The 21952-nt window shown below is 40.9% G+C and overlaps 1 protein-coding gene across 10 annotated transcripts in view; it reads left to right on the forward strand.

The window, feature by feature from the left end:
* Window positions 1-21952, forward strand: part of RYR3 (ryanodine receptor 3) — a 485038-nt gene that overhangs the window by 151471 nt on the left and 311615 nt on the right. For all 10 annotated transcript variants that reach the window (XM_070584420.1, XM_070584411.1, XM_070584464.1 and 7 more), the window contains exon 3: window positions 20398-20505. In XM_070584420.1, coding sequence (XP_070440521.1) covers window positions 20398-20505 — 108 coding nt within the window. The remainder of the gene's footprint in view (window positions 1-20397; window positions 20506-21952) is intronic.

The raw sequence follows: 21952 nt of genomic DNA on the forward strand, positions 1-21952 counted from the left end.
AGGGGTGTTAAAAATTGTGGTTGAAGATTTGTCTAGGTCTCCCTTCAGTTCTGTCAGTTTTGTTTCATGTATTTTAAGCTCTGTTGTTAGGCTCATATATATTTAGGATTTTTGTTTGTTTGTTTTCTGATGACTTGATCCTTTTGTCATCACCAAGTGTCTCTATTTAACCTTGGTCCTGTATTATACATTGACTGATATCAATACAGTTATAAGCTTCCTTATGTTTACTTTTAGTGTGGTATTTCTTTTTCCATCTTTATGTTTTAAATTTGTTTGTATCTTTACATCTTTGTATTTAAAGTATGTCCCTTATAAACAGCATTTAGTTAGGTATTGCTTTTTCCTCCCATTTTATAATCTCTGTTTTATTGGCATGTTCAGTCCATTTACATTTATTGTAATAATTGATACTATTGGTTTTAGTCTACTATCTTTTGATTTTTTTTATCCCTCTGATTTTTGTTCCGATTTATCCTTTTCTGCATTCGTTAGGATAAGTCAAATATTTTTTAAGTATTCCAGTTTATCTCATCTGTTGGCTTTTTAGCTCTACCACTTTGTATTATATTTTAGCGGTTCCTTCAGAGATTACAATATGAATCCTTAGTTTATCACAATCTCCCTTGAATTACTATTAAACCATTTTCCTTATAACCTTTCTGCTATTATTATCATATACTTTGTTTCTACCAGTTATGTAATGTGCAATACTTTCTTATTCTTGTTTCAAAGAGTCAATTGTCTTTTAAAGAAATTAAGAAATGGAAAAAGTAGTTTCTCTAATATCCACATATTTACTATTTTGAGTTTACTTCATTCTTTTCTTTAGATCCAGATTTCCATCTGGCAGCATTTTTCATCAACCTGAAGAATATCCTTTAACATTTTTTGTAGTGCAGGTCTACTGCAGACAAACTTTCCCAGCTTTTGTTTCACTGAGAATGTCTTTATTTTGTCCCTATTTTTGAAGGACATTTTCTCTGGATATAAAATCCTGGTTTGACTTTTTTGTTTTTTCTTTTGACATTTTAAAGATGGCCTTTTATTGTCTTTTGGCCTCCTTTTTTTTTTTTTTTAATAAAAATTAGGTATCATCTTATTCATCTATGTGTAATGGCTTTTTCTCTGGAAGGTTTTAAGAATTTTTTCTTTGATTTTCGGCAGTTTGAATGGTGGATTTGAAGGTAGTTTTCTTTGTATTTATCCTGCCCAGATGTTGCTGAGTTTTATGGATCTCTTGGGTTTTTTAAATCAAGTTTGGAAATTTTAGGGCCATTATTTCTTAAAATATTTTTTCTGCCACATTTATTCTCTCCTTCTGGAGCTTCAATTACTTATATATTAAACTGTTTTATATTGTTCCATAGCTCACTAAAACTCTATTTTTTCTTCAACAATTTTTCTCTCTGTGCTTCAGTTTGAATAGTTTCTATTGACTTACTTTTGTGTTTACTGATTCTTTGCTTTAATGTAAATGTGCTATTAACTCCTTCCAATGAATTTTTTATTGTATTGCATTTTAAAATTATAAAATTTCCAGTAGTTTATTTCTAAGGTTTTACATATTCTCCTTAAATTCTCATTCTGTTCTTTTATTATTCTCATTTTTTTCCTGATAAATTCATTAATAGTTATTTTAAATTCTTGACTGCCAATGCCAATATCTGGATATCTGTGGATCTGCCCCTAATGACTGGTGTTTTCTCGTGATTGTGAGTCACATTTTCCTATTTCTTTGAATATCTACTAATTATTTTATTGTATAGTGAAGATTGTAGGTGATATTTTGTAGTTATTGTGGTTTCTCTTTTCTTCTCCTGGAGAGTATCGTATTTTGTTCTAGCAGGCAGTTAAACTACCGGTGGTGCTCCTTGCCCTTGTGGAGATTTGGCCTATTTTAGTTTGGCCTTTAATTGTGGGATATAGCCCTTGGTCTTGGGATGTAGCCCTACTGGACTTTAATGAAGATCTGAAGTGATCCCTAACCCCTCTAGAGAGAAAGACCTGAAAACCAAATTCTGACACTCCAAAACTGAGTAGCTGCTCAAACCTTCGTTCTTTTTTTAGCATTCCAGCTGTTTCTTTCCATTGGATACTTGGAATACTACCTTGTGCATTTGATCAGTTGGCCAAAAACTTGAGGGGAATTTGTCTGCTGATTTGGGGTTTTCATCTATGGTGGTTCCCTCCTTTTCAGCATGCTCCTTCTCAATTTTCTGACATTCTGACAGCCCCAAACTCAGGCCTCTGACTCTGCAGCAGCTTTTTTCTTGAGATCTATCCCCCATGAGTCCCATGAACAGAGGAGTGCCCTCAGGGGAAAATTTAATTAAATGTGAATATCACCTAGTTGACTTCCCATTTTTCAAGAGTCATACTCCCACCAGCTTTAGATTACTCTTCAGTACCTTCAAACAGTTTTTTAAAAAATATCATTTTAGAATTTATGGCTGTTATTGTCAAGAGGGTAATTCTTATATAAGCTTCTTCTCCTTTACCTGAACCAGAACTTCATGAGTAAGTATTCACTACTCTTTGAGTGTTCAAAGGAAGAAGAGAAAATGGTGTTGAAGCAGAATCTAGATGATCAAGAAGGAGTTTCTGTGATGAGAGACACAAGCATGTTTCTAGGTAGAGAGAAAGGATGCTCTAGAGAAGGAGAGATTGAGGTTGTAAAAGATAGAGAGCTAATAGATGACACTATTAGTCAGGGGATTAAATCGAGTGCAGCTTTGGCATATGCAAAAGAAAGGAGAGGGAGTGAGGGCACAGATTTTGAAGTAGCAAGGAAGGGAGCTTAACATGAACAGGTGCTGATTGTCGGAGGAAAACATTACCTTGTGGAAGCTGTATAGGTTCTTCATATGTAAAAAGGAGATGAATAGACAGGGATTAAATTGAATTCAAGTGTGGTTAATGGAATTCATAGGATGGCAAGGGGATTGAAGTGAGAGGAGTCAAGAGTAACTCTAGAATTACAGGCTTTAGCTGCCTGTAGATGGCATATTATTTAATTAAAGAGGGTATATTGGAGAAGGAGTAAGTTACAACAGAGGGTGGTGATGATGTTTATGGACTGAGTTTGGGACATATTGAATTCAAAATGCCTGGAAGACTTCTAAAAGGAAATTTTGACAGGCATCTGGCTCTATGGATAAGAAGTTCAGAAGAGAGGTTGAGGTGGAGGTAATATTTAGGAGATATTTGATTAAGGATAGTAAATCAAGCTGTGAGAGTGAGTGGAAATAATATGGATTAAGAATAAAAGAGAAGAGGCCCTGGAAAATGTAAATATTTAAAAATGAATGTGGGAGGAGAAATACAGCACAGAGAATAGGGAGGAGAATCCTGAGAAATCAGAGAGAAAATAAGCAAGTGTAATGTCATAGAAGTCATAGAAACCAAGGGAAGAGTGTCAAGAAGGAACACAGTCATTAAGCAAGAATGCCACTTGGAGGTCAAGCAATATGAGGATGGAATGTGTCCATTAGATGTAGTGACATAGAGGCCAATTGCAGTCTTGGTGAGAGCTCTTTTAAAGGGGTGATGAGGGCAGAAGGCTTTTTAGTGGGGGTGAATAGTAGGAGGAAAGTCAAAGACAACCAGTGCAAAGATCTATGAAAGAGAGAAAGTGATAGCTGGAGAGGGTCTGAGGATGGAAATATTTTTAGGAAATGTAGTATGAAAGACTTAAGCTTATTTAAATGCTGATGGGGAGGTACAAGTGGAGAAGGAGAAGGAAGAGATACAGGAGAGGGTAGGGATGGTTTAGTGTGAAAATTGCTGATGTGGTGGAAAGGGTTGGTATTAAAAATAGAGATGAGGAACTGACTTTCATTTAAAGGAAGAACTCATATTGCTTTGAATAGGAAGAAAGGAGGTAAGGATGGGAGTAGATCTATAGGTTTTCTGCAGAAAGTTTGGAGAGTGAGATGCCTAGAGAAGAGTAGTAGGATTGCTGAGCAGTGTGATGGCCCAGCCTTGAGGGCCAGTTGAGTTTGGTAACCAGGAGTTTTTTGTGCTGCCAATTTGCTGAATCATGTCATCTTCTTCAGCAGTCCTCAGCATTCCAAGCACAGGCACAAAGAAAGTGAATAATTAAATTCCGCCAGGGTTGAAGTTTGCCAGGTGAGTGTGATAAAGGACAAAGCGGCAAAAGAGTTGGGGAGACTGGACCATGAAATCTTGGAAGTTAAGCTGAATGAGGACAGGACTAAAGATAGGAGGAGACTGGTAGTGAAAAGGAATAAGAGAGAAAAATAATGATGAGAGTAGTTGAGTGAGTAAGCAAGCAAGGTGGATTTGAGTGGATGGTTAGACAGTGGGATGTGTCAATCAGAAAGTGAAGAGTGGAGCAGCTGGGCTGAAAACAGGACCTGGGTGTATGACCGTGAGAGAGGGTGGCTGAATTGAAGTGTAGAAGACCATTGATAAAGAGGAAGCAAAATAACTGAAAGGCCATAATATATAACAAGTTTTCATAGAGTATACTCATTTCCTAGGGCTGCTGTAACACATTCCCACAAATTGGGTTGCTTATAATAACAGAAATTTATTCCCTTACAGTTCTGGAGGCCAGAATCTGAAATTAAGGTGTTGGCAGAACTGTGCTCCCTCTGCGAGAGGATCCCTCCTTGCCCATTCCACCTTCTGGTAGCCTCAGGTGCTCCTTGTTTCATGGCGGCATGACCACAGTCTCTGCCTCCATCTTCACATCGCATTTTTCTCTGTCTTCACATGCTGTTTTCCTCTTATAAAAACTTCAGTCATATTGGCTTCGACTCCATCCTACTGACCTCACCTTCATCATCTTCAAAGATCCTATTTCCAAATAAGGTCATATTCACAGATATCAGAGGTTGGGACGTCAACATATATTTTGGGGGAACAAATACAACAAATAATAATGTGAATGTTCAAATCACCAGTAGCAAGAATGGAAAGGGGCTAGAAATTTCAGTGAAGAGCAGGTCCAGGAAACACACAAACAGCAATAAGGGAGGGAGTGGAGGGTGATGCTGCCAGGGGAAGAAAGCTTAAAGAAGGAGTTAACTTGTGGGCCGGAGAAGGACACAGACCTCACCTCCTAACCCTGAGTTACCTGAGGTATGTGAGAATGAGCATCCTCAGGGAACTAGGATGAGATTCCCAATTGGGAAGTCCGTGGGAATTGGGAGATCCCCAAGGGAAGTGCGTCCTTTGGGAGGAGCTGGTTTCGTCTGGTGGGGCAGTATTCAGGGAGAAGACAGTGAGTGGATGATGGAAAGTGTTGATCATGGAGTAGGTGTTGCTGCAGATTTGGAAGGGGGAATGGGCTGGGTCAGGAGATTGGGAAGGTGAGAACATTAAGGAAATGAGAAGACAGAAGGGGAAAAATAATACAGCAGGGAAATGACACAGTAGTAGTTGTCTCAAGAAAACAGAGGTACCAGCCTTTATGGGTTTAATCCGGCAATATTCTGGAGGATGGCGCCCATGCAGTGACAGGCAGGAAAATGGAAGCTGGATGGTCATTCTATTAGACCAGACATTCTTTTTCTCTTAGCTGCCGGAGTACCTGTTTGCAGGTTCAAGCCTTGCTGTCCAACATGTGGGGGTGAACAGAGGTAGCTGGGCGTGTTCTGTACAGCTTTGTATGTACAGTGGGCTGGCCCTCTGGTGGGGTCCTGGAGGACCAGGGTAGGCTCTCTGCATTCACAAGCTACCCTACATTGAGTTGTTGTTCAAACTGGGCCAGGCACTATTATTGTTCTGTGCAGGCAGGATAAAAAGGCTCATTGCATATTGGTCCATACATGAATTCATCAAGTCGAAGGGTTATAATACAATCCTAACTGTGCGAAGATTCTGAAAACTGTGGCTGCACATTCCAGTTCTTCTCAATTAGCAGCTAAAATGTTCTCTTTCCAGAAGTTTTCTTCCCATTTCTACCTCCGCATTGAGCCTCATGCTCTGCTATTTCTAACAGTCAAGAGATGAAAAGGGAAACAACTATCCAAAGAAATAGCATAAAAGTTGAGTGCAACACATGTCAAGTTCATGAATGCGTTTGTCATTTGCTGGATGTGAGGATCTAGTTAAAAAGAAAAAAGAGTCCAACCTTTTAACCCTGCGATCTCTCCTCGTCTACATTGTCCTTCCTACTTGAGTTGTTCATACTGTCGGGATAACTTAGCTGCTTGAGGCAATATCAGCCCACTCTTTTGTTTAAAGACAGTCTGTACCTCAGTGGTGGGAATCTTCACAAAGAATTTATTCAGCGTGTAAAGTGGCACCATAGCTCTGCTGTTCGTTTGTCATTTACTTGTTCACAGCAGGCAAATGGCCCCAGGTGAATTCCGAGTAGGTATTATTCATACCCGCGCTCCTCTGCAGCGTTGTTAGTACTTTGCTCTTCAGACTAAGAGCTGCTATTTTGATCTCCATTAGCAGTATTTTTTCTTCCTCCATCAACTCCTGAACTTACTAATTAGATCACAAAGACTTGCCTTTTTTTCTGTGATTAGGAGAACATCTCTTTCCTAGTTGTTGCTTTTACGTGGAAGAAAAATGAGGCATTACATTTGTGTTAAAATTTGCACCTTAAGAACCCAAGCTGGGGCCAGCCTGGTGGAGCAGCGGTTAAGTTCGTACGTTCTGCTTCGGCGGCCCAGGGTTCGCTGGTTGGGATCCCGGTGCGGACATGGCACCGCTTGGCAAGCCATGCTGTGGTAGGCGTCCCGTGTATAACATAGAGGAAGATGGACATGGATGTTAGCTCAGGGCCAGTCTTTCTCAGCAAAAAGAGGAAGATTGGCAGCAGATGTTGGCTCAGGGCTAATCTTCCTTAAAAAAACAAAAAAGAACCCAAGCCATGTTGCATCTATCATGTTTATTCTGCATGGGTGTTTTAAAACCTGTCATGATTATGACCTTTTATGTGATCTTTAGAAGTTATGTGCATATTGATAATTCATAGATTAAACTATTGTTTATGAAGAACACTGGATAGTGATTTGAGAGATCTGGTTTTGCTCTCCCTCCCACTTGCTGTAAAATGTTATGCAAAATAACCTCTCAAGTCTGGTTTCCCTGTCTGCCACATGAGAGTTTTGTAAAGGAAATGTTTAAAATTGTTTTAGAAGTTAAGATTTTCAGACGTTTAAGTTGACGATTTTATTTCTCCTTTTCAGTCATTCATTCCATAGTTTCATTCTTTAAAGTTTCAGTCTCTTTGGTGGCCTGAACAAATGATACGAACTGAAACATTTTACGAATCATTTGCGAACAATATCTTGTTTGTTCTTAATTTCCTTGCATGCGGCAAATAGATGATTTTAAATAATTCAACACACTATGGAGAATTAATTTGTTTTTCTTCATCCAAATTATTTCAGCAAATGATTACAAAGTGGTCCTAATGCAGTCACTCCAGGAGTTAGCTGCTTTCTCTATTAGGACGTTTTCAAATCATTTTTCTTCCATTCCAGTTCAACCCAGCTGAGCTTTACCCAAAGCCTTTACCAGATGAGAACTAGTACAAGAAAGCTGCTCATAAGCTTCCCTGAAACAGCTGGTTTTTAGCTGTAGAGTGGTTGAAAAGATTAAAAAACCCTTGATCTAATGATCCATTTCTTACTGGAGCGCTTTCATCAAGGAATTTTGCCTCAGGCCTTACTTTTGCACATCACTATACATCCCAAGGTATTTCTCCTTCAGAATGGAATAGATCATCCTCTCTTCGGGATGGATCGGGAGTGCTCCTGCCTCAGAGCACAGAGGGGGGATTCTCTGATCTGTACCCCACCTCTTCCATCCCAAGAGCAGTCACTTGAGACTTGAAATTTGAATTAGTCCCCTGATAAGCTGTGGAATCTACGTTCAAACAATTTCACTTCCTTTACCTAAAGATGAGGAGAGTTTTTAGAATTTAATGCAAGCTCTGAGACTGAGTGTACACAAGGAGGCTTAACAGTATCAGTCAGCAAAATCTTCAGTAAACAGCTAAAAAGTATTATTTTTTTGTGAAAAATACAGCCAAGAAAGATGAGAACTTTTTGATGTTCATGAGAAAGTTTCCACAAGCTCTTCTGGTCACTTTTCAAGTTGAAAAATGAGCACTGTGTTTTTGCTCACTCCCTGATTTCCCAGGTGAGTTATGTCAAGAATGCTTTATCCATAGAAATGATAAGCCTGGGCAGCATCCCACAGAGCTCACCCTGAAGAGGAGTGGTTCTCAAACTTGAACAAGCGTATCTTTCAATCCCCATCCTTGTCTTGGGTGGGGCCAGAAATCTGCTTTTTTTTTTTTTTTTAAGCAAACTCTCACACAATTCTTATGCAGGTGGTCCTCAGACCACACTTGCAGAAACTGTGGCAAGGCTGAATTTGCAGCCATTGGCCTTACACGGGTGTTCCCTTGTTTGACTAAGTAATGAGAAGGTAGCTAGCCAGTTTAGGTGTGCAGATGTCATCATAAAATGAAGCAAAGCTATGACCTTGACTTCATTAGCATTACGTTCAAACTCACCTACAGCCTGCCATGGAAAGTTTCTAGTTGCTATAGTAATGAATGAACTTGCTTCTTTCCCAAAATGTACAAGTTTAATAGAAAGCCAAACATGGTTTTCATCTCCATCTTGTTCGCTGAGAACATAAGGACAAATGCTACTGGAAAGCAACCAGCTAATTTGAAGCATTTGTCTTGATAGGGTGTGATAGACTTTGCTTAGGTCACCATGAGCAAGGACTTTCCTTTTTTGAGGTGTGGTATTGCTCCATCAGTTTCTATCAATGTGTTCATTTTCTCTCATGGTGCCAAATTAACTCAATCATCATGTACTGGAGGTAACTCCTGGTTATTCAGGAGAGGAGGAGAAGGGAAAGGCTATAATCTGTCCTACAACACTGTTCCCTGTCCTCATTATTGGTAGAGAACCTCTGGATTAGTTACTTAGCAGAGCAGAGGAAGGGAACTCAACTGAATGCCCAGTCATGTGAACTTGGATGGTTGGCAGAGGCAGAACTGACATATTTCCTGGCCGGCTTCACCATGCTGAGTGATGGGTTGCGTTCAGGTAGAAGGTGACTGAGTCTCCTAAGGGTTTCCTTGTGTTGATCAGAGCTGGCTAATGTCCTGAGTGAAAGGCATCAGTGACTTCAATGGCGGAGGGTTCGAAGAGAATGGGATCCAACAGATCTCCACAGTTCAATGAACATTATGATGATTGTCCATCCTCCATACTTAGGATGCTTCCTGGTAAAGATGATACTGTTGAAGAAGATATAGCCTGAGGAGATGCTAGGTCTCTCTATTACCATTCCACTGAAGCAATGTTATTGTTAAATGAACGTTTTTAACTCATGCAGCTTCTGGCTAGCAGTACTAAATCCCTGCCTTACATATATGTTGTAAAATATCTGTGATAAGGACGGCATGCCCCCTTGCAAATGGGGGTATGTAGTGCTAATCCTTGCATGTGGTACTAAACTTGTAAATGTAAACATTTAGTGGTATTAATTTAGCTCAGACACTATGAGGCAGGTAGAGAGGTTGGATCTAGTTCTGTATGAGAGTATGGGAGGACTTCTTCCATATTGGAGAAAAGTATTTATAACTGTTATTCATTTCCACAAAACCTTTTTAAAACTGAAAATTTTATGAATATCTATCCATATACTCCTGCCCCCCCCCCCCAAATTTTTAACCTAGAACTTAGTGTATAGTGATATGCTTATTTCTATCAAAGCAACAACTCATGTAGGGGACAGAAAATAAAAACTTCATTTCCACGTTGGAATTTGGATTCAGTTTCAGAGTGGGAAGGAGGCATTGGGAAAAAAATGCAAGCCATTTGGAAGCCAAGCTGTTGTCCTTGCCCTTTGTCACCCTGAGCTTTGTGCCCACTTCAGATCCTGAGTCCATGAGCGTTCTAGAGGTGGGGCTGCAGTTAAGGCAGGACCCAGTACCTGGAGGTTTTCCCAAAAAGATAAGTGATGCTGATGACAATTGAACCTAAAGGCACAGCACCAATTTTGGGCACTCAGTGTCTGTTCTGTCTGTCAGCCTTTAGTTCCAGCTTGGCATCTTCTCAGCTCTTGTGGGTGCCCCCTAATGCTTTCCTCAGTCTTCCCCTTCCTGTTATGCAGTGAAAAGGGCAAGAGAGACACATTCTCCTGCCCTGCAGCTGCTGAATACCACTGCCTTGATTGTAGAGAATAGCCTCACCATGGTTTCTAAATTCTCTAACCACCACATCATCACTCAAGAGGGAGGAGAGTAAGCGAAATAGCAAAGGAGTCTGTGGGAGGTGCAATGCTGGTCAGTGTTCCTTCCGCCAAAACTAAAACCAAGCTCAAGACTGAAACATAAACATTAGATTGAGCCTAGACTTTCCTATTAGCCTGCCGCCTTCAGCTTTCACCCATCTCTTGCTATTTCTGCCTATCACACTTCATTCTAATTCCAACATGTAGCCCAGGCTCCTCCTCTAGCTGATGCTCACACCCCTACCTTATTCATGGAACACGGAACATGCACACTATTTTCATCTCTTTTCTGACATGCTGCCTTTCCTCTTTCCTGATCTCTTTTTTTCTGACATATAAGCTTTTGAATATCTTTATCTTATCTTTAGAACAACAACTTCACGTTTCTCATAGTAGCTCCCATTGAAAACTAGGGAATTTAGGGTCCCAGTACTTATCCACAGAGCTTGTCGTATTAACTGTGCTACTGATTCAGCTAGAGTTTTATTTACGGCCGTGTATTTTTAGGACCCTATAAAGAGTCGTCATTTCACTTATCTCTGTCCATAGACATTAGGTGTTATTTGCTGCTCTTCCGCACAGCTTGTTTTTCCAGGTGCCAGTGTTCCAAGTTTCCACCTTTTGGCGCCTTTGATATTTAACATGCCGACCATGCCAGGCAGGGAGAAAAACTTGGCTCAATCATGAACCAAATCAACCATCCCGCCTGTCAGTTATGCTTTTTCCCAGCAGGCAGTTTTACAAGCCAGCTGCCCAGCGTTTTGTTTCTGAATCTTTGGCTGCCCCTTCTTCCTTATTTTAAAGAACACAAGCTTCACAGCACTAATCTTTGCCAGGCTCTTGGTAACATTCTTCCTAACTGTGCCAGAAACAACTGATGCTTGGCAGAATATAGATGTCCAGGGCACCTTAGCGTTACTTTTGGTTGGGGCCCTATCAGGCAAGAGCATAAAAATGACAATAATTGGATTTCAGATTGCTGTGTTATTCATTTGAAAGAGATTCAGGTATTTTGATGAATTGAACTCTTTAACGAAGGATCAAGAGGAAGAATCAGTTACTTTCCGGGGACCTGAATTTACTTGTTTGGTCCAGTTGCTCAAATTGGGTTCAGAGACCCCCTGCTTCAGAATCACCTGCAATATTATTTTAAAGTACCTACCTGTAGAAGGGTCCCAGGAATCTGAAATGTTAGCACTCTTACCCAGGAGATTCTTGGGCCCACCATGTTTCTGCATTAATGCTTCCAGAACGAGCTTATTTGTCATAGTTTTGTGAGAAATCTCTGAGATTCATCAAAAGGATAATTGATGTTGCAAGTGTTGCTCTCGCTTGAATTAATAAACATTCTCCCTAGCCGAGGCTAGACTGTCATGGATCTGTCAATTAAACAACAAATATCTGGGCATTTGAGGGATGAGAAAAAGAAACAGTGATTGTGGGTGTCTTTAGTTTTTTTGTAACTTTAGGTTGGCATTTCTGGGCAAGACTTTTGACAAAGGATATTTGTCCTACAATTTGGACTTCCTGCTTCTAGGTGGCAGTGGTGCATCCCTTACTTAGGAAACGGTTCAGCAAGTGTTCTTCTTAAGTAAATATTTAATGCCCTCATAGAAGCTTTTTATTTTATTTTTTAAAATATAAACACCTTTCTATAACTTGATAACCTTCGTCCTTTTCTTTGTGTATGATCAACTTATTTCATCCCTTTCTTTCTGCATACTCCCTCTTGACTTGGAGTAAACCTCAGGCCAGCATGGCGTCAGATGCTGCAATCGCTCTGCTGATGGCTGGGAGTGCTTCTGCCTAGTGAGGCTCCTTGTGCCGTGGTAGTGATTTTCCACAGCTGTCACTTCTCCCAGGGCAGCTTGCTCACCCCAGGAGGAAGAACCACCTCGAGACACTGAGAGCATCGCATTCCGTGGTTGATTCCCCAGCCAGCAAAAGGAGCCTTCTTCACTTTATTCTTTTAAAAGATTCTGGCATCTTCCTCCTCTCAGAAAAGAGTGTTTTCCAGCTATAAGTTTAAATTTTGTGTACCTTACTGTTTACGTATAACAGCTTTGTTAGCGAAGTCCAAGTAAAAATTGGAACGCAACTGTTTTGGATTCGTTTCTATATACATATTCAGAAAGACCCTCTACCCTTAACATAGCAAAATATTAAAAAATAAAAAAACTCAAGCAAAGTTTTATACATTTTAACTTTGTTTCATGATAACAGTTCTTAACACAGGGGTAAATTCTCTTCCCTCAAAATGTTTACAATCTGGATATGCACGGTTGAAAATCTACACGTGTATGTCCTGCGTGGAAACTTGCCCTGTCATGCCCAGTGTTGAATTGCCTTTTGGAAGAGAGAGCTTACCTGGTAAGTCAGTCTCAGATTTTAGAACTGCACAAAGATGGAAATGATCTTTCTTACCAGGAATCTCAATGTTATAAAGCTCTTATGCCCTGATAGTCCAACTAGCTGCAGTCTGTAGTGGTTGCATTCCCAGTGACCATTGCAACATAGAGAAGTCTTTCTGAGATAGTCGAGAACCTAATATGAAGTCCTTAACTTTTTATTAAAGTTTAAGAGTTGGGAGGAAGTAGCCTCTTAAGATTAGACTTCTACAACCTTTGCATGGAGATGAGAACCTTCTCTTCAGGGACATTGACATGGTATCAGTCAGAAAGAGTTGAATTTGAAATTCTGGATGTAAATGCTATTCCTAGTATGTGATTGCGGGGAAGTGTTTCAACCTTTCTGCATCTCGGTTTTCTCATCTGTAAAATGGCTATAATCTCTTCCCTAAAAGGGTTGAGGTAAGAGTTAAATGAGATAATATTCATAAAGAATTTAGCACAATACCTGGTACAATTGTATAGATAGGTAGATACATTTAAAATATATATATATGGATTCTATCCTTGTTTCTCCACTTGTTCATGTAAGTTTTACCTAATTCCTTTGTATCTCAGTTGACCCACTTCTAAAGCAGGTGCAAAGCCGTCATCTATTTTTGTGGAAATCCAGAGACTGGGCAACAGCTTCAGATTTAAACATTCGTAACAGAACTTTCTTCATTATTATCTATCAGAAACTTAGCAGAGATGACAAAGGTAGGCTTAAAAAGCACTTAACTGCATGGATCCTTAAAACTTGGTTGGGGCAGGATTTGGGTGTTAGTTTGGTTAATGACTGGCTCTGCCTTTGAAGTATAAACACAATACAAATAATTATGTATTATCAATAGTAGAGAGGAAGTCCACAGATGAGCTCATGTCTGCTTCAGGTGGATGAGATAATGTCTATAAACTGCTTAAAACTCCTGGAATACAAGCTACATGTGCCATCTCTGGCTATCCTGATGCTATTCCATGGGAAGTTGGTCTTGTCCAATGCCACACTCTAGCCAATGTGGCCTTGCTTGACTTGAAACATTTCCTGGAGGACAGAATAATTTTCTGCCCCAGATGGCTTTGAAAAGTCTTCTCATCCATGGTCTTTGAGTAGGACTACATCAGGCCATCATAGGGAGGTGGTTATCAGTCATGTTTGAGGCAGTGTGATAAAATGGAACAAACATAATGCATGTAGAATCCAGGCCACTGGGGACTGAGTTCAGCTCTGCCTATTACTAGCAGACCTAGTGCCCCTGGAGAAACAGAATCCTTTAGTATACACAATTTGAAATCTAGAGCCATGAGAATGATCACTGGCCAAATTTATTCCTGGACTGGGCAGTCTCAAGCAGCGTGAAAAGAGCGTGAAGAAGATAATTGAGATACTGTCCTCCATAATAAAGTTCAGAAGTTTCAAGGCTTAGCCCTGAATAGAGATGTCCTATTGGTGAGGGCTGACTGGTCAAGGACCCCCAGCTTTGCCCCCTGAGTTTTGCTGCTGTCTTGTGCTTCTTCCGTCTGATGATTATTCCTATTACCATCCTGTTTGCCATATGGAGGCACCTTGCTTTCTTTAATGTTTTGACTCACTTGTAAATGAAAATTCTTTCCTCAATTTACATCAACCAACCAAAACAGGTTAGAACTTCAAAAAAAATCTATTAAATGCTGAGGAATAACACAAGAAAAATAAAGGTGGAAGTTCCAGTGTATTCCAGCATTCTGGCTTAAACGTTCTGATTCTTACACAGTTAACCTGCTCACTGTTCCTATCTCTGTTTACATGGAACCCCAGAGGAAAGAATGACCTGCCCAAGTCCCTTACTTCCTACCTTCAGACTTGTCACTGGTTGGATGCTTTTGTAAAATGTACTACCCAAGAACACCCCACTGGCTATATTGACCCTCCATAATGCAGATCCAGGAATGTGAGATTCACTTGTCCCAGCTAATTCAGCTCTGCTTACTCTTACTTAGTTCTAGCCTCTGTTGTCACAGTCACCCCTTTTCCCTAGGTGATTGACATTAGAAATTCACCTTGCAGTTAAGAGTCTGCAGCCTACCTTTGGCAGTAGGACTGCATCCGTGTAAACCCATCAGCACATAAGTATAATACAACATCAATGGCATTCATCTAACTACTCAGTCCTGGGACTGGAGTGGGAGGTATAGGTAGAAAAAGTCAGCAATCAGGAGTTACCCACTGTTTTTTCTTTCTTCTGCTTACTCCCTTTACTGACTCATGATACTCCCAAATACTTGACCTTTTTCTTTGGGTGGAAAAGCAAAGAGAAGAAAGGACAGAGGTTCTGTAAAGTCCTTATTTTAAAATGCTGCTTCAACTAATGGAAGTCTAAACAGGAGAGAATACACACAAGAAAATGAAAAAAAAAAACCTCTCCCATCTTGTTCATTCATTAAAAACAATTCAGTTCTTGCTACATGCCAGGAGCTCCTTGCCGACATAAACCCTCTTCAGGACAAGCTGCAGCCTGGGCTGGCCTTCCTAATCATAACATCTCTGAGAGGTCTCTGGGTCCTACAGGATGTATAACTCATACCCCTCAATTTATCAATGAACATACTCTTTTGTATTGTTTTATAAAGTCTCATGTACAGTAGATCTACCTCTTCAAATAGGTTAAAAGTTCCTTAAAGGATAGAAATCATGTCTTAGTTTTCTCTTTCATTTCCCATAGCAGTTAGTATTGTACTAAATGTATATTATTATTTTCTCTAAATACTGGCTGACTGCTTGATGGACAGGGGAAAGGAAAATGAGGTTAATTGGGCTGACTTGGGTTGCTAGGTCTCCAGGAATTCTCCTTTTGTGGAGAGTATGTGTCATTCTCTCAGATTCCTCCTCTTCTCCCAGATGAGCCTACCTCTGCTGACCTCTGCAGGGAAACCCATACCTAGTCACAGAGACTTCTCCACTCTCCCATCATCATTCTGTTGGCCAGCTGGGAGATTCCCATGGACAATTTGCCAAATGTAAATTACTGTCTATGTGGTCCTTCTAATAGTTAGTGTGGCTTGTTCTGGCTAAATCCTATCCTTTTTGATCTCTTTCCCATCCACTGGTCATCTTCCACTCCTTTATCATCTCCTACATCCAATTAATCACCTATTAATAATCTCTCCTAACTCCACAAGACTGTTCAAATTTATCCCCTTATCTCCATCTCCACTGCCATTACTTTAATTCGTGCCATTGTCACCTCGTAACCAGTTTGTTGTGACAACCTCCTACTTTGTTTCTCTGCCTTGGTCTAGCCTCCTTCACACTGGACCTGCAATGATCCAGAGATGCAAATTTGATTATATCACTTCCTGCGTAATTTCCTTCAATGGTGCCCCATTGCTCTGAAGATAAAGTTCAAAATCCTTGACACGGGGACTTAAGACCCTTCTCAGTCTAATGCCTATTTCTTCCTCAGCCTCACTTCTCACCTCCCTTTGCTTCCCTCACCTTCCCCACTTCCCTCCATCCATTCCAGCCATCTTCACCTCTGTGGGCTTCCTCACTGACCTCTGGCCCTTTTGGATCATGCTTTGGAAATTATCCGTTGCTTCCCCAGCGCTCCACTAGACCCCACAACCTTTGAAGAGTAGAGATTTTGCGTTACTCTTACACAAAATAGGAACTTTCAAAATACTAGCTATATAAATGAAAATTTAAGCAAGTTATTGATGTTTTGATTTCAATGCTCTGTGCTGGATAATATCTGGACATTTATTGAGTATTTACTGTGCACCAGACCCTATTTTAAGCAATTAACACAAAAACAGTCTATTCTAAGAAGTAGGTACTAGTATATCTCTATTTTATAGATAAGGAAACTAAAGCACAGAGAGACTAAGTTACCTGCCTAACGTCGTTCAGCTAATAAGTAGTTGAACAGAGATAGGACCTCAGGCAGTCCCACACTGCAGTATTCATTCTTGACCAGCATACGCTGTATTGCTTTTGATTCAAAGCCATTGATGCACTTACAAAGATAATGCAGTTAAACAGATGCATTAACAGAGAAGTGGGAGGAGACCCATAACAATAAGAGAAGAAGGGCCTCTTGAATCATGAGCAGGAGACTTGGGGAAGGGGCTCTGCCAGGCAGGTGGGTGCCTACAACCACAGGCACCAACAGCCGCATACTCTCAGATAGTCTTCTAGGACACTGAGTCAGTTCAGGAAGACTTAAGTTGAGCACTTGCTGTTCTGTGTACTGGGGATACCAAAAGTAGAATAAGACACAGATTTTTCAAGATACCCACAATCTAGTGAAACAGACTACGCTTCCTAAAGACCTATATAAGCCAGAACAGACTGTGGCTAACAGTGTAATAGAGGGGAGACAATCCCCTTCTTGTAACTCACTGCCCCTTCATTTCCCTGAAGACTTGGCAGGTACAAGCTAGTACAGTGCTGAGTGTATATTATGAGGTGCTAGGTAGAAAAATGCTAAATGAATCCAATCACAGGAATATCAGATTCCCACCATCTTGGATTTAGTAAACCCCAGGAAAATACTTTCAGTGCAGTGAAGAAGATGTTACATAGATGTATGGATCATGGAGGGTCTGTAGGCCTTCCCTTGCACTATTTTCTACAGAATGGGGATAAACGGATACCTACTTCATGGCTTACCCAGGGCCCTGGCATCTCAAGGTTTTCTGTAGGACATTTGGAAACGTCGTGCTTCTCTAGGCTAAGGACAGGGCTGGGGAGAGTGATGAGGAGCTATTTCAGAACAGATGTCAACAGAGCCCTTCTCTCCGTGCTGAGAATCATCAAACACATGCCTCATGCCTGCCAGGCAGAGTGACTGAGGCACAGGCTCCAGAGCACAGAGACAATGAGCTGGCCTCCTAGGGGACTCTCACACTGCAAGCAAATTAGCTTTGATGGACGAGAGGCCTTTGCACATTCTTGGGAAATGTGGAGGTGGGAGCTCAGGCCGGTGTGGAGTTTAATTAAGGATGGCAGCTGGTGTGCCAGGTCAGATGGCTCTGTGCTCTGCACTCCATTCATGTCACAATTTGCTCATTGCATTTTGTTTTTCTCCAGATCTTCCTGCTGTCCTGTTCCTTCCCTTGCCACTGCCCACATGTTGTTCTGCGTCCTATCAGAGAGGTGTGACCTTATCCCCAAGCATAGAGAGTCCAGGCAGAGACCACACTCTTGAGGTAGAAAAGATAAACTGTAAGGAAACTATTTAAACCTGTGGCAGATCCAGTGTTCCCATGTAAGATGCTTCTTCCCCGTGCTCACTCTCCCCGTTTAAATGTACCCATTTGCACCAGTTATTAAATCATGACCACCTTGGAACTTTTAATTTCTGGAAGGAAAAGAAACATATAATTGGAGCATGATCAGTGGTCCTGCATCAGGATGGAGGATGGCAGTATCTGGGGAGAGCTCGTGTCTCCCATCCAAGCAAATCAGACACAAGGAGGAAAGAAAGCTGACTTCTAAGTCACACAGCCTTGTGTAAGAGCAGGATCTCTAGCATTTGGAGCTGTGAAAGTTTCTGTCTTAAAGAGAATGGGCTGAATAGAATTTTTGTAAGAGTGAGCATGAATGTTGAGATCATGCAATTGATTAGCCAAAAAGCACCCTTTAAAGTACCAACCATGACTGCAGACATTCCTGAATAGAAAAATCTCCAAATCCCATGCACTGTTGAAGGGGAGGAGGAAGAGGAAACACAAATCCTGGCTTTTTTGGCTTCCTCTTCTGGTGAGGTGAGATCCAGGTAGTCTAAGAAGTGGTGGGAAAATCCTCTAAAATCTTCTGAGGGGGCATCATATTTTGGGAGACTGAGTAGGACAATGTTTGTTTATGGCATAAGCTCTTTAAGGGAATGCTTATTTATATTATTGAATGCTACTCATAATGATGCTTCGTGTGCTCTAAAACTGCTTCCTAGACGTGAAGCTCTGCTCTGCATCCGCAGCTCTCTGCTCGCTCAAGCCCATACAAATGAGTTAATTACCTGTGGCAAGAACAGACTGAAAACAAAGCAAGAAACGTGTAAAATAAAGGCTGTTGTCTTCTCATGTTACAGTTTCTGTTGGGTTACATCATTTTCATAAAGACAACTGGGCAATTCCCATAATACTAGAATTCTAGGAAGACTAGGTTTTTAGGATTTCTGATGTAGAGACCCTGAGTGGAAGAGTCTTTAGAATGTAAGTCACCCACAGACCAGTAGCCTTTGGAATAGGTTTACTCATTCTTGGCTTAGGGGGTCTTAAAACTTTAATAATGAGAAATAATAGGCAGGTCAGCAAGTGGGACATTGTTTTATTTTTGAGGGCATTGAGTTTGTGGAGAGGGATGAAGAACGTACAGACACTTGGAAATTAAAGGGAACTTCAGGATCACTAATTCCATTATCTTTACTGTAGAAATGAAAGTGCTGAAGTCCGAGAGGTTATCTGGGCTTTAGTAGCAGGCTTGCGTAGCTTTTAAGCTGGGGCTCCATGGAAACAGCTTTACCTGTCTCAGAGTGTTGGATGTAGCTGTTGATGACTCCTGGCCCTCATTCCTCATTCCCGCTATTCTCACCATGTCCGTGTTCTGCTGATAATATGTAGGAAACAAAGGCATGGTGTGCAAAGTGATTTCAAGCTGTATTCCCAAGGAAATCGTGTAGGGTGAAACTGGACTGTCAGCTCCTGAAGAGTGATGATTTTGTTTTGTGTGTCTCTGTCTCTCTCTCAATACCAAGCACTGTGTTTATATAATGTAATACTTAGATATTTGCTGATTGAAAATATTCTAGTTGTGAAGAAAAACCTTGAATATTTCCATCAGCGGCAGGAACAGTGTAGAGTTCAGTGTACGGACTTTGGAGACAGACTGCCTGGATTTGAATCCAACTCGGCCAAGTATAAGCCATGACCTTGGGCTGGTGACCTAACTTCTTTGTGCCTTAGTTTCCGTGGATGTAAACTGGAATAATAATAATTCCTATTTTATAGGGTGGTCGTGAGGATTAAAGGAGTGAATATGTGCAAAGCACTTAGAACAGTGCCTGGCACAGAGAGTACTGAGTGAGCATTAGCTTTTACTAGTCAGTATGCAGAGAAGGCTGTCTTTAACTGTTGCTGAGAAATATTCCAGAACAGGCATGAATATGATAATATTAACTGAGCACACAATAAATTAGAATGATTGTGGTAGGGGTCATCAGTTCTCATAGTTCTGGAGATTTCTTTGTTCGGAACTATATTTATATATTTCTTAATCCCCTATATTGCCTCTTTTTACACTGCAATATCCAGGTTTTCTTAATGAGTAAATGGATTTCCAAATGTGGTCACTATTGTCTAGAGCCCCATTCTGGTCTGTCCATTGCCCTCTTACAAATTATTATGGAGGAGAACCCAGTGGCTTTCTTCCTTTGGTCCCACCCAAACATTGACATAGATTAGCCTCTCCTTTCTTTTCCTTCCTCAGCAAGGCTAAATGTATGTTCTTCTGTGTGTGCCACCAGCCCTCACCCAGGTTGATCCTGACACCTTGGTCACTGTTCTCTTGAGACTTGGGGATTTTCTTTTCCTCCTCCTTCAGAATCCAGCTTGAAAGCTGTCTTAACTTGAATAAGAGAGGTCCACCTTTTATACTCCTATTCATCCACCCATCCAACTGTCACTCTGATTCATAGGCTCTTTGCCCTTGAGATGTTATTGCATGACTGATCCCCAACTGATATGAGTAGGTATCCTCATTCTGGTTTTATTTCCACAGTATGTTCCTCCAGATCTCTGCGTCTGCAATTTTGTGCTGGAACAGTCCCTTTCAGTCAGAGCCCTGCAGGAAATGCTTGCCAACACAGGTGAAAATGGCGGCGAAGGGGTGAGTACCTGAATTGTGTCCTAGGTGGGGATTGGGACACACCACAGCCCAAAAGTACATACTTCATTTCATTCCTCCAGTTTTGAACTGAAAAACCTTAGGATCCTTGAGATGATCCATTTAGAGATAGTAAATCTTTCTCCCTGAGTTTAATTTTTCGTATTCAGCAACCCTAATCCTGCTTCCTTTGGATTAACCAACTTCTACCAGAAAATAGAAGAGATCACCACTAATGCTGCCTGAGCAGGGCATAGGACATTGAACTACTCCCCTTCCCCAACCCATAATGCACCAGGAAATGTGGAGAGGCTGAAAGGGCCTTGAGATGGAGCATGTCTGTTAGGCTGGTTTCTTTTTCCTTGGGAAAGTCTCATTAGAGATTTATAACTGTTTCCCAGTGGAGCACAACCATGGTACAGCACTTGAGAGGATTTCCTGTGGAATTCAGAGTCTTTGACATGTGCCCAGAACTCCACAGTTTCACTCATGATGAGCAAATACAGAGCTGTCTTGAATTTCTGTTGTCAGTAACACTGTCCCTAAGTATTTACCTGAAGGATGATGCTCCATAGCTTCCGTCTCAGAAGGCCTGCCAGGCAAGACTTTGGCCAGACACTTCAGAATCACTTTTCACTCTTTCTTTCCCTAATGACCCACATTCGTTTAGATCCATTTATCATCAAGTATTTTAATTCTATGGCCTGAATATCTCAAATCCAAACACCTCTCTCCATCCCCTTAGATACTGCATTAGTTGACTACCCTCTGTCTTCTGGATTACTGCAACAGCCTACTATTTCAATTCCTTCTGTACTTGCCCCCTTTACCATTTTTTTCACTCAGCTGTCATAATGTTCTTTCTAAATGCAGATCCAATCATTATATGACCCTGTTTTCAAATCCTTTATCTTCCCATTATCTTGAGAAAAATCCTGAATTCCTTAACTAGACATAAGCTTTTCAGGATTTGGTGAGCCCTGCTCACTTTTCTTGACCCATCTCTCACCACATGCCCCCAGGCACTCAGGGTTCCTACCATGTAGAATTCCTTTCACTTCCTCACACGTGACAGTTCTCTTTTGCTGTGATCTTATGCGTCAGCTGTTTCCTCCATGTAGAACAGCTTCTTCCTCCTCTCTCCCTTTCCTTATATAATCTCTACTTCTCCTTCAAGGAACCCCTTTAGATATTAGATCTACGGAGAAGCCTTTGCTGACCCCACAAGTCTGGGATGGGTGCCCTTGCTTGAGCAACAGTCTGTCCCTTTTCTATCATAGTTCTTATCACTCTGTATTATAATTGTAAGTCTAATTTCCTGTGTCCTATACTGGACAGTAGACTTCATGTATGTAGGAACTTTTTTCGGTAGCTAGCACAAGTTTATTCTTACTTGACTTGAATGAACCCATATGTAATACAGACGTGTCTCATCTGTGGTAGAAGAGAC

This window comes from Equus przewalskii, chromosome 1, assembly GCF_037783145.1.
Source record: "Equus przewalskii isolate Varuska chromosome 1, EquPr2, whole genome shotgun sequence".
In the NCBI taxonomy this organism is placed as follows: Eukaryota; Metazoa; Chordata; class Mammalia; order Perissodactyla; family Equidae; genus Equus; species Equus przewalskii.